The sequence below is a fragment of the Rhipicephalus microplus genome, chromosome 6 (genome assembly GCF_043290135.1).
Source record: "Rhipicephalus microplus isolate Deutch F79 chromosome 6, USDA_Rmic, whole genome shotgun sequence".
Taxonomy (NCBI): domain Eukaryota; kingdom Metazoa; phylum Arthropoda; class Arachnida; order Ixodida; family Ixodidae; genus Rhipicephalus; species Rhipicephalus microplus.
In genome coordinates, this window is record NC_134705.1 from 90,810,823 (window position 1) to 90,824,344 (window position 13,522).

The 13,522-nt window shown below is 44.0% G+C and overlaps 1 protein-coding gene across 4 annotated transcripts in view; it reads left to right on the forward strand.

The window, feature by feature from the left end:
• LOC119167487 (helicase MOV-10) overlaps positions 1 to 8,562 on the forward strand; it is a 172,302-nt gene extending 163,740 nt beyond the window's left edge. For all 4 annotated transcript variants that reach the window (XM_037418970.2, XM_037418971.2, XM_037418968.2 and 1 more), the window contains one exon: positions 8,283 to 8,562. In XM_037418970.2, the coding sequence (XP_037274867.1) occupies positions 8,283 to 8,383 (101 nt within the window). In that variant the 3' untranslated portion in view covers positions 8,384 to 8,562. The remainder of the gene's footprint in view (positions 1 to 8,282) is intronic.
• The last annotated feature ends 4,960 nt before the right edge of the window (positions 8,563 to 13,522 follow it).

A 13,522-nucleotide genomic window follows, 5' to 3' on the forward strand; every position in this document is an offset into this window, starting at 1 on the left:
TGTCCCCATGTGTCCACACGAGGGGCATGTGTCGCTGGGAATAATAAACGTGAAGCTTGGCAAGGTTTGGGTACGTCTGTGTTTGTAATAGGCGTAGGGTTAGCGTCTGCGGTCTGTTAAGTTTCAGATGTGGGGGTGGAAAAATGTAGCATTCAAGGTAAAAGTGCTTTGTTATGTCGTACGTAATGAGTGCATCTCGATCGCTCTCTAACTCAGCGAGATGGGGTTACTCTGTGGCGGCGCGATCGGTAAGTGCACGCGCTGCATCACGAGTGATCTCGTTGAGGTTGGATGAAGCTCCCGGCACCTGGCTGAGATGGGCGGGGAACCAGATGACAGTGTGGTGCTTCAGGGCGCTCGGGTCTGCTCTGCGCAGGATACGTAACGCCTGGTCGAAAATGACTCCACGTTCAAAGGCTTTGATGGCTGGTCTGGTGTCGGTGTAGATGAGTTCCTGTTTGATGTTGAGTATACCTATAGCTATAGCTACTTGCTCCTCTACTTCGGGGTTTTGGGTGAGGATTGTGGCAGAGTTAAGAATCTGCTGCGCGAATGATATCGCGACCGTGGTGAAGGCTCTGTTGTTGTAATAGGCAGCGGCGTCCACGAACGAGACGTTGTCTGCTTCCATGTCTATGGGCTTGAAAATGGCGGTCGCCCTTGCAAGCCCCCTGCCTATGTTGTATTCGGCGTGTACATTTCGCGGAATGGGAGCGATCGTGATAAGGTCGCGGATTTCACTAAGAATTAGAGTCAAGTCTTGGGGATCCCTGGCCGTCGAGGAGAAGAAGCTGAGCTCGCGCACAATAGGTTCCATGGGACTCAATGATCATGCTGGGGACCTTGATGGTGTTTACCCTGGGGACTGTACGACCATCTCTGGTGTGGAGGGTGATATTGCGTTCTGCAAGAGGTTTCCATCCTTTGGGATTGGCATCCCGGCGTTTGGGCAAATATATTAACAGCTCCAACTTCGCGGGTGAGCACCTGAGACCGGTGTGGTCGAGGTAGGACTCGGCGGTGTCAATGGCTTCTTGAAGGGCGGACTTAATGAAGTCATCCGACCCTGTTGAGCACCACATGGTTACATCTTCCGCATAGATAGTGTGGTTATAGCCCATCGATTTTCTAAAGTCGTTCGGAAAGCCCGATCATCACAAGGTTGAAGAGCGTCGGGGAGAAGATGGATCCTTGAGGAGTGCCCCGCTGTTCGAGCTCCACTTCTTCCAGCACTAGGTCTCCCACACGGAGGACGGTTCTGCGTCGAGTCAGAAAAGAGCGGATAAGTAGTAGAATCCATGCCTCAAGCCGAGGGCTGCGATCGCTTTCAAGATTGACGAGTGCGTTATGGTATTGAATGCCTTATTTAAATCGAGATCGAGTATTGCACAAGTATCCCGATTGTTTCCACCATCTAGAATTTGATGCTTTAGGAGCAACATGGCGTCTTGAGTGGATTATCTTGGACGGCAGCCAATCATGTGGTGCGGCACCTCTCCGGTTTGGGAGGACGGTTTGGGAAAAGGTGCCTATGTCATTCACATTTTTCAAATGCTCGTTACCTTAGGGTGTGTTGTATGCGTAGCCCCAGGTGCTATGCGTGGCATTAAAATCACCTGCAATCACTAGCGGGTTCGGCCCCGCGAGACGGGACGGCTTTCTGGAACAAGCGTGTGAACCTTTATCTATGATAACTGGGTTTACATTGAGGATGTACACGCTTTGTTGTGATGTGTTGCCTTTATTTTGGGCTAGCGCTCGGCGACACGAGGCAGTCTGCCAGCCTTAGTCTGATGTGATTTCCTTCAAGTCAATGTCTTCGCCTGTCACTTGGTACTCCATGGCTCAACGAGAGAGTGCAGCTACGGGGCACGCTAGTGAGCACACGCCACGTTAGAGCGAAAAAGGCACTGATCAGGGCTAGCTGTCTGCGGGAGAGCGACAATGGAGGAGGCACAATAAAATGCAAGAAACAAGCACTCACTGCGCCCACATTTTTTGATGATGGAATAGAGAGTTTTAGAGCCTTGTACCCCAAACTGCCTGGGTATGCACACTTTTGTTTTCTTTTTATGCTTCGTGGGTGAAGCTGGTTAAGCAGGCTGCTGGGGATCCACAACACTAATCTCTAAAAAAGAGAGAATGGAGTCGGAGGGAGAGCCCATGTGGGAAACTAGAATGTTTAAGGCACTGGGCCATGCTCCTTACCGTGCTGCAGAAATTAGGTGCATTCTTCTTCTTCTAACCACTGCCACCACCACGTTTTGGAAAGCTACCGCAGTGACTGTGATACCTCATAGAATGGATGTGTCTTCTCGTTATCGTAGCCCATTAAAGCAGCTTCAACATTTCAAGAACACATTACTTTCGAGTTCTGAGCAGGACAAATTCATACACGAGAAGGTGCTGGGAATGCTGGAAAAATCAGTGACGTGAACAACACTGTTTCATAAACAAAAAGTTAAGGTTTCGTCGACGACAGCAATCCAGATTTAATAAGCTCTTTGGTTCAAAGATGTCGGTGATCTGTGCAATTAACCATTTTGCCCTTACGCCTTGAAGAGTCCTTTAAACGAGTGCTGACAGAAAAGTTTGAAGGTGAGATAACTTCTGGTATATATTTGTGTGGACACAAACGCATCATGATCACTTACGAAATATCCATGGATAGTATTGCCTAGAACATGTTGAAAATCAATTTTAGAGTGCGTGTCGCGCAACTGCTCGTGAAACACTACTGTGGTTTTCGTGTAACCAAACAACTACCACCTGTTTTATGAGTTTGTGCTAGCCGTCACAATTCTTGTGAGGGCTCTTTCTGAACAGACATTTTCATCGGAAAGATGAGGCCGAATCACACAGGTGTACAAAGGCTGATGTCCTCTTTGCCTCGGAAGTTCATATTTGGATGGTCACACATATTTACAATGTCTCAGAGCACCCAGAAAGCCTTCGTTAAAGTGTTGACAACTTGGTGTGCATTTGCACGTGGTTTCGCATGCTGACGTAGCCAGCTCAGTTCACTTGATGCTCTCTGAAACCGAAACTGCAACTGAGCGCTATAAAACCTCTACAAATAACTAATCGTCACGCGCTTGTGCAGACGTGCTTTTTATCTGTGATAAGTGCATCGTAGAAAGAAACAAGATGAAATATTTTTGTGCCAACGCCATGGTCATCGGCATGATGTTCTATTGGGGAGGGGGGGGTGCAAAGAAGAGGGGGAGAGCTCTTGTGTAGTTTGAGTGAGGGCTAGTGCTGGTGAGGCTTGAGGGGGGCAAGTGCCCCTTTTGCACCCACCTGCCGGCGCCCATGGTCAATGCTCGCACCTGCCACAGAGGAGATGAAATTTTTCGTAGAGAAGAGAAAAGCTGCTTCTAGTCAAGAAAGACATCTGAACCCTCATGTCTGGGGGAGAAGGGGGGGGGGTGAAAGTAACAGAGCAGAGGTCCAGCGTCGTAGAAAAATGGCAAAAGGGGGCGAAAGAAGTTAGCACCATCTCGGGAATGCAGTACCCAGAACTTAGCGCTGAGCCGTGTCTTCAGTTGGGAGACAAAAAATGCACCTTTTTACAAACGCTACTAGCCAGAACACTGACTGCTAGGCCGGGACAACTTTTGCACCTAACAAAAACAGGCGGTTGTTTGGCGAAATTCGGTTTGGCCAGTGGTAGCCGAAGCCAACGCCGAGGCAACCTGAGAAGGAGATCGACGAGGACACTGAAAAGAGGAGGGGTTGCTACACAGGCTTTGGGGGCGGGGGGGGGGGGGCGATCGCTCCTACTACCCACCCTCTGGATCCGCCACTGGTAGAGGTAGGATGCCTACTAAGGCCAGAGTCCAAATCGCAACGGTAAATATTGACTTTTAATATTGTAGTGCAACTTCGTAAGCTGTATTCCTTCTTTTTGTTTCTTAAAGCTACCTTCAGTTGGTGCGTGTTGCTACAAAAACTTATCTGAAATTTCAAATAAATTTTAATAAATTTGACATTGAGCTTATATGCAGCACTGCCGCATGGCTTCTACGATTTCTCTAATTCGCAAAGCTCTCAGAGTTCTACTTTTTGCTTCTCTTGCTTGCCTTGCCTCACTCATTTCTTTCGAATATATGTATATATATATATATATATATATATATATATATATATATATAGCAAAATTAAGTATTACAAAAGAGAAGAAAAGGAAGCAAGCGTGATAGAGAGAAAGGAAAAAAGTGGACTAAAGAGAACCTTGCCAGATCCGCACTTTCTGGGCGCCATTAGAGCAAACCAGCCTTTTTTTTTATAAGAACACTGCATTAGCCACAATTTTCATCATTTGCCACTTTGTTCACAGTTTGAACAATGATCGAGACCCCTGTGTGCTGATTCGAAGTGTACTCTGGTCCAATACCTTGTTACGTACCGACAACGCGATTTTGAGTGGTGGCCACGGCTTTCTGAAAGTCTACATGGATTTCGGCTGTCCGCAAATGTCGTTTTCCTGCCTTTGCATCGTACATTTGCGGTGTTTCATGCTCTGCGTTGTCCGAGGAATTCATTCACCCGGTTGTGGCCAAATTTCACCAAGTCAACTAGAGTTTTGGTGCAATTATTTACGCTGGCCAAAACACGCCTGAATGATCCAGTTATCCAAATTAATGTGTGTAATTAACAAAGCTTTATTGTATTAGTGAACTCTTAACAGTTATCATTTAGCACACAGCTTATTCTTAAGGGTTATTCCAAATACCTAGCTTTGTCAACTACATGATTCGTTCAGAAAGTGCAAATATAAGGAAATGGAGAAGTAAGACGATCTTCGTACTCATTCTATTTACAATTCTATTTATACTGCTGAAATCAAAGTCCAGTTTGCACATGAAATATTCTGTCCAGAAAAAGCTTAAATTTGGCAGGTCTTGAAGAAACATTTTTAGAACTTTTCTTTTTATAATTTGCATTGGTGGGATCGGAGCATTGATAACACCACTAAATTTACCATTCATGTAGATTATACCATCTTTGTGCAGAAATTAAATACAAACTTGACAACAAGAGCTAATGCAAACCAAATTGGTATAATTTGTATAAATCCAAACCACCTAAAATACCATGCCAAAACTTGGGTGGTACTGTTTCGTGTTAAATTGACTCGTATAGTGCAAAGTACTACTCAGACAGCAACGAAACACACGCAGTGCAGAAACTTGCAACTATAGAACACAATAATAACATGGTCGCATACGTGTTCGCAAATATGTGGTCTACGATATCTTTCTGGTATGTGGCGATGTTTATATCAGAAGAACTGGAACGTGTGCCAATGTGACATCACAAAAGCATCACAGAAAATAGGAACGTGATGACCAATTAACAAACCTGGCAGCCCACTGCACAAGGCATCAATACAAGCTACTGTTTCATAATTTTTCTGGTTACGCAGTTATAAAACCTCATTTCTCAAGTCGTTCAAGTGACATCGAGAAAACAACTTCTTGTGAACTACAAATATTACTCTGCTTATACGACGAAGTGAGGGCAAGGTTCCCTAGCTGTGTCTATATATATGCAAGTGTCTTGGATCTGTGGATCTAGTGATAAATAAAAATTGGCTTGAGGGAATGAATGTATGAAAACATTTCTTATTTCTTACGTTGCGGTCGGGATCTGGCCTAGGGAATACATTTCAAGCGTGAAATGTACTGTTTATGTGCATTGCAGGCCCCCAAACATGTATCTATTTAGTATCTAATATTGCACATTCATCAACGGGGCACATAAATCAGCATGAGCAACAGCGGGATGCAATATTAACATTAAAGAAACAAAGTCACAGCTTTGCCGCAAAGGCAAAGCAATGAACGTGATAGCAACAAATTGGAAGGTCAACGCGCCGAAGGAAAAGCAGATTGAAACGTGCCCCGCGTTTCTCATGCACAAATTATGCTTCAAACGTACACACAGGTACAGATGAATGCAAATAAGCGTCTCAGTTGTTAGTTCGCTGTGTCTGAAAAGCACACTTTTTACGCAAATGGAGACTGTGCAACGATTGCAGTGACCATTGTGCGTCCGGTAACTACAACAGAAGCTTCGTTTTAGTGATAACCTAATGCCAGCCAAGACATACGATCATCCCCCCCACTGCGAGATAAGGGCATGCGAGCGTGCTTCCACCTTTTCCACTCTGAGGGGCAAAGTATGCGTGGGAGATCAGAACGAACCCCGCCGCGCGCCCATAGCACCATCTTGCTGGTAATGCTGAAAATGCGATAGTTCTCCCCCGAGATTCCCATCACCTGCAATAAGTGGTAGATATAAATAGCTTGCCGTTTGAGCATTGAAGCATGTGCTCCTCGATGGCTCAGAGGTTAACACCTCGCATTCACGACTCGGAGGTTCCACGTTCGATTCCACGCGCCAGAGTCTTTTTCAGGATTTTTTCTCTTTCTTGTGTTTTCATATATAGACACATATACATATACGGTGAGTGACGGAGAAGCCCACATCGACACCGACGTCGACATAATTGCTATCGCAATAATATATATATATATATATATATATATACCAATAACAAAAGTGATGCTGGGTTCGGGTAAGAATATCTGTAGGGAAGAAGACGCACGTACGAAGTGATTTTATTGACGTTTCGGCCGCGGGTGTGGCCTTCACTCTGATGAAGGCCAGACCCGCGGTCTAAACGTCAATAAAATCATTTCGTATGTGCGTCTTCTTCCCTACGGATATATACATATATATATATATTGACACACATACACACAGCCTGATGGAGTGGGAAAACCTAGCCCCCCCCCCCCACTCGCGAAGCAGTCGGTACGCCACCGGCAGCGATTTTTCCACAAAGCATGAAATCAATGCGAAAAATTCTACCCAGTAAAACATGCATGCGTCCGGAGGTGCATGTCACTTGAATCAAGGAATGATCGATTGGGCCTTTCCTAATTGTCTAGAACATTTTCATGGGTTATTCAGCTCAGCTGCACAGCCCTTCAAGATGATATGCAGTCATTTGCAAAACAAAAAGACTGCAGCTGCTTAGGGACGGCACTAGAAGCAGTGCCTGTATGGTGGCATAATGTGTTGAACTAGGAGTAGGCGCAAATGGTTTGCTTAGCCCACATGCAATCCTTTATGAGAGTTTAGTTTTTTATTATCCACCCATTGAAACTAGTATATCTGAAAAAGCAAAGAAAAATATTAACAAAAAAAATAATACATTGTTGCAAACATTCCGAAGTAGGGTCAGTGAATGATAAATACATTTGTAGTTTTATGAGCTATCGAATTCCATTATACATTTCCTTAATAAGAGACGAGCATGGTGCCACATACGCATAGAAACAAGAGTTTTGGGGGCTTGTGCATGCATGATCTTGAACTGGAATCGCTTTTGAAAGCGTAAAGCCCTTTTATGTGCTCATGTGTCCTGGGTGCCTACAATTTTGTTTATTCATGCTTGGATAAAATTTTTGGACATTTAAACTTGTTATGTGTCAGTCTCAGCCAGTATTTGTGTTACTCTTTTTGTTTTTTTGTTCGATGTTTCACAATGTTTTGCTGACTTCCATTTACTTTGTTGCTTTTATGAAGTTTCATAATTTACTGGGTCTATGACGTATAAGGCAAATAAATTAGTATTCAAGCCAGGAATACTCGAATATGAATTGTTCTTCACAAGATATCTGTTATATGACACTAATAATGGTTGTATGAAGCCATCTTGTGAAGTCAGCATTATTGTATTCGCATATGTAAGAAGTAGCATCTCTGTGTTTAAGTTCTTTTGTTGTGTTTGAATTCGAGCTACCATTTCAGCTGCTACGACCTTGCCAAGCTCTTCATTTGACTACGTGTTTTAAGCAATGTGTAAAGTGTATTAGACTAGTGTGGTAACTTTAGATGCCACTTTGGTAAACTTGTATGGCCAGTTTTAGTTTCACTGTAATATTTCAATTTGTTTTTTTTCTGCTAAATTAATTTGCATCAATTTGTAAGCTGACATGATACGTCCCTGTGATATTGAATCATACTTAACTGTCTTAACATTTACTAAAAACAGTGCAGATGTTCAGGAAATGTCGTACTGAACCTCCTTCACACATGTTGATTGTGGTTCATTGCTGAAGTGTGCTGCATAGAGATTGGTATAGGTTAAATTATTTGCACTAATATTGTAATCCTAATTATTGGGGCTCATTGTTTGTAATAGCTGCTTTGAAGAAAAGATTTATTGAATGCTTTGTCAAACAAAAATGATTTTTTTTTTTTTGCAGGAGAGTGTCTCTCTGTAGAAGACCAACTTGTTTTTGAAGGAAAAATTCCAATAACCCAGTTGACTTTGCAAGAAGAGCCACAGTGGAGGGAGGAGCTTTAATGAGACTTTAGCAAGGATTATTAGCCTTGGTAAAGTTGTTAATATTGTCATTTGGGCCTGAAATGTTTATTATATTTAAATGGCGACTCAAACTTTTATAAAATCACAGGTTTGTGATTGTCTGTTTTTTCTAGCCATTTGTACCAAATTTTATAGCAATAAATATAAGAAAAACATGATCTATCTTTTTTGGTAAATGTTGACTGCGAAAATCAATGAATGAGCTGTTTATGAATTAGGAAGTATAAATACAGAAAAATACAGAGGTACTTTGAAACAAGTAAAGACAACTAGTTAATTACTGTGTGAGAGAAAGTTTCACTGACAGAACCCTGCCAGCAGGTTCCTGTTCTCTGTGCAACATGGATACTCAAGTACTACTACGGGGATATAAAGTACTACTACATTTAGCTCATTACACATGGAAGGATCTCCGATAAAATTTTCCAGGATGTTCAAGTTCTCTTTACCTAGAATCATTAACGCAAAAGTACATCTGTGTGATAAAAGCAAGTACCGTGAACACCCAAGAAATGCTTTATGTAAAGTTGTGGAAGTATGTGCATGTAATTGGCTGGGACAAACCTAAATCCCCTCAGGTGAGACAGTGATTGCTATGGGCAAAGCTTATGTTTTTTTGTATTGCAGCCAGCTAAGGGTGTGTCCAGATAACATCTAACATAAGGTCCTGATAACCATTCCCAGTTTTGATGAAATTTACTGTGGACCTAAGCATTGGCACTAGAACAATGGTTCCGAACTTTGTTTTGTGGGAAAAAAAGACTTCTTCACCAGAACAAAATATACCTTTTGGTGGTAAAAAGTGCTTTTCCACCAATTTTGCGATTTCTGAAACTTGAAATTTCTGAAAACAATGCAAACTAGCTGCATATGTGTTGTTGTGGAGTTACTTTTTGTGATTCCATTGCGTATAATTACTCTAAATAAATTGAACCTGATTTTTCAGCCCATAACTAATGGTGTGGCCGCAAGGCTGACTTGGTCACATGTGTCGCGTTACACATGCCACTATAACTGTTGTGGAAAGTATGTTCCAACTAGCCCAATTTGCTACTTTATGTTAGAACTTGCTTACGTCCAAAATAATGCAACATTTTTGCGGTTCATGACTTCAATCAGAGTGACTAAAAAAAAAACCTGAAAAACATTCAGAGAAAAATGTTCTCATACTTCAGTGTTTTTGTTAAACCACTTACATTTCATAGTTGTACAGTAAAACAAGAAAGGATAAAACTTCAAAAAATATTTAAAGAGAAAAGAAGAATATCAGCATTGATATGTACCATGTTTTATTACCTTTAGTTAACCCTTTCTGATGCAACCTATGAGGAACTGGCTGTAAATGTGTCAAATCACTACAACATTATTTCATGGCTCTCAGTATTCTATTGTAACAAGAATAATGGGATAATTGTTGAATATGTGTGTGCTATAGTAACTCGTTCTAATTAACTTGTAATTGAATATCTCTATCCTTAAGTCATCGATGCTTACTTTTGGCATAAACAGAGCCAAATCTCAGGCTAGGAATATATTGTTACGAATAAATATAGCACCTGGTGCTATATAAACTCTTTATTTAGGGCGAACTTGTGCCCGTAAACTCAAAGCTAAAAATGGTCAGCCAAAAAAAATGCCTGTGCTCGCTGACTCCAACTTCGTCGGTCTCTCCTTCTGCCCCTCGAGTCTCGTGCCAGTCCCATGGCGTAGCATCGTGGCGCGTGCAGGACGGCGCTCCATGGCGCGGCTTTCTTGCTACTTGCTTGACGGCTTTTACGAACGCAAATTGTGGTACGCGTCTTCTGCGATGGTCGAGCTGTGGCATTAGTCCCCCTCCTAGCACGCATCGCCCCGATGCGTAGAGCCGGCTGACAGTTTCTAAACAATAGGACTTGTCCTTGTGTTAGACGACGTGAGTCAGCTCACTTGTTCAGTTCCTGTCGTAGTACGGTTTCATACGTACTACATGTACAACTTCCGGGAGATTCCTGCGTCGTGTTGTGCATACTTGACCTTCAGGGATCACTTCGTAGTTTAATGGGCCTAGCTGACAAAGAACCCTGTAAGGGCCAAAATAGCGCCGCATAAGCTTTTCTGATAGGCCACGTGCACGTACAGGCGTCCAGACCCACACTTGGTCTCCAGGGGAGTACTGAACGTCCCTTCGTCTTAGATTGTAACGGTGCGCGTCGACGTTCTGCTGTTGAATGATATGGTTCCGTGCTAGTTGTCGCGCCTCTTCTGCCCTTTCTACATATTCGCTTATGTCAGGGTCCTCTTCATTCGTGCTGTTGACAGGCAGCATCGCGTCTAATGTCGTTATTACTGTCCGACCATAAACAAGTTGAAATGGTGTGAAGTGGGTTGTCTCTTGTACTGCGGTATTGTATGCAAATGTAGCATACGGTAATATGGTGTCCCAAGTCCGATGCTCGACGTCCACATACATCGCGATCATGTCAGCAAGCATCCTGTTCTGTCTTTCAGTTTACCCGTTAGTTTGCGGATGGTATGCGGTAGTTCTTCTGTGGTCGGCGTGCGTTATATTTTGTGGTCGGTGTGCGTTAGTTTCATGACAGACTGTACTAGCCTGGCAGTGAACGCAGTTCCTTTGTCAGTTATAAGAACTTTAGGTGCGCCATGTCGCAGCACTATCTGGGTCACAAAAAACTGAGCCACCTCATTTGCCGTTCCTTTTGTGAGAGATGACGTCTCGGCATACCGGGTCATGCAGTCGGTTGCTACAACTATCCAGCGCTTCCCAAACGATGACATAGGAAATGGTCCTAGCAAATTCATACCGACCTGCTCAAACGGGACTTTCGGTGGCTCTATCGGTTTCAAAAGACCTGCTGGTTTTAGGGGTGGTACTTTGCGTCTTTGGCATTCTCGACATGATCTTACGTAATGCTGTACTGAATCCATCAATTTTGGCCAGTAATATCTCCGGCGGATTCTTGCCAAAGTCCTACTAATGCCCAAGTGACCTGCCGATGGGTCATCATGACGCGCTTCTAAAATTTCCGCTCGCAGTGATGATGGTATCAGCAGTAGGAACGTTTCACCGGTGTGTTGAAAGTTTCTCTTGTAGAGAACGTTGTTGCGGAGGACGTAGGAACGTAGTCCACGGACGAAAACTCGCGGTATTTCGACTTGCTGCCCCTCTAAGTATTGAATGAGCACAAGTAATTCTGGGTCCATTCGTTGATCATGAGCCATCTCCGACACATTCACAGCTCCAAGAAATGCGGAGTCTTGTTCATGCTCAGGAGACGAGTTCTGGATTGGTGCTCGTGACAAGCAATCCGCGTCATTGTGCTTGTGGCCAGGCTTGTAGACTACGGTGATGTCATATTCTTGTAGACGCAGGCTCCATCTAGCAAGTCTTCCGGAAGGATCCTTGAGGTTCGCAAGCCAGCACAATGAATGATGGTCACTGATGGCTCGGAATGGTCTACCGTATAAATATGGACGGAACTTACTGATGGCCCATATAACTGCGAGACATTCCTTTTCCGTAGCTGAATAATTATACTCAGCTTTCGACAGAGTGCGGCTTGCATAAGCAATAACTTTTTCTTCCCCGTTCTGCCATTGAACAAGAATAGCACCGAGGCCAACGTTGCTGGCGTCCGTATGAATGTCTGTTTTGGCATCTTCGTCAAAATGAGCAAGTATGGGAGGTGACTGCAAACGCCGTCGTAACTCAGAGAAGGCGTCTTCTTGCTCTTGGTGCCAGATGAATGGCACACCTTCCTTCGTAAGCCGTGTCAGTGGTTCCGCAATCTTGGAGAAATTTTCAACAAAGCGCCTATAGTAGGCACAAAGCCCCAGAAAACGTCGCATAGCTTTCTTGTCTCTTGGCCTTGGGAAATTTTCATCCGCAGTGATCTTATCCGGATCTGGGCGGACACCGTGAGAAGTGACAATGTGCCCGAGGAATCGAAGCTCCCGGAACCCAAAGTGGCACTTTTCGGGTTTGATCGTAAGTGCAGCCATACGAATAGCGTCCAGTACTGTTCTCAAACTCTGTACGTGCTGCTCGAACGTAGTGGAAAAAATTACTACGTCATCCAGATAGACAAGACATGACTGCCATATGAGGCTGGAGAGCACAGTGTCCATCATCCTCTGGAAGGTAGCGGGAGCAGAACACAAACCAAATGGGAGTACTTTGAACTCGTAGAGTCTGTCGGGTGTCACAAATGCCGTCTTTTCCCGATCTCGTTCGTCGACTTCTATTTGCCAGTACCCGCTCTTTAGATCCAACAATGAAAAAAAGTGAGCATTGCGCAGTTTATCCAACGTATCGTCGACTCGTGGGAGTGGGTACACGTCTTGCTTCGTGACGAGGTTGAGTTTTCTGTAATCAACACAGAACCGCATGGTGTTGTCCTTCTTCTTCACCAGTACTACCGGCGATGCCCATGGGCTTTTGGAGGGCTGTATGACATCGTCGTCGAGCATCTCCTGTACTTGCTTCTTTATCGCCTCCCTTTCTTTTGGAGCTACTCGGTATGGATGCTGACATACTGGTCTAACATGCCCTTCGATCACAATGCGGTGCTTTGCTACAGGCGTACGTCCGACTTTCGAAGAAAAGGAAAAACACTCTGCGAATTCCTTGATCAACTCCACAATCTGGTCTTTCTGCAGAGAAGAAAGCTCTCGGTCAATATCTATTTTCTCGAGGACACTGTCCACTGTTGAGGGCGTTGTAGGTACTTTTTCTATGGTGCAAACATCTGAAACTTGTACGTAGTCATGAAGTGATGCTATGGCTGCTCCCTTCGCCACATGCTGTACCTCGTTGGTAAAGTTAGTCAATAGCACATCAGTATATCCGTTCCGCAGGTTCACTAGACCTCTCGCCACGCGTATCCCCTTTGTGAGCAGCAGTTCGATATTTCCATCAGCTAGTCCGGCATATTCACGAAAAACGTCGCTTTTCACAGAAACTGTCACGCTGCTACGTGGCGGCACTGTCACACCTTCATCCACAATACGGAGAGACGAAACAATTGGTTGCTCCGCATGACACACGGCAACAGCGTTCTCTGTAGAGAAAGAAACTTGGGATTTCTGCAAGTCGATGATGGCACTGTTTGCTTGCAGAAA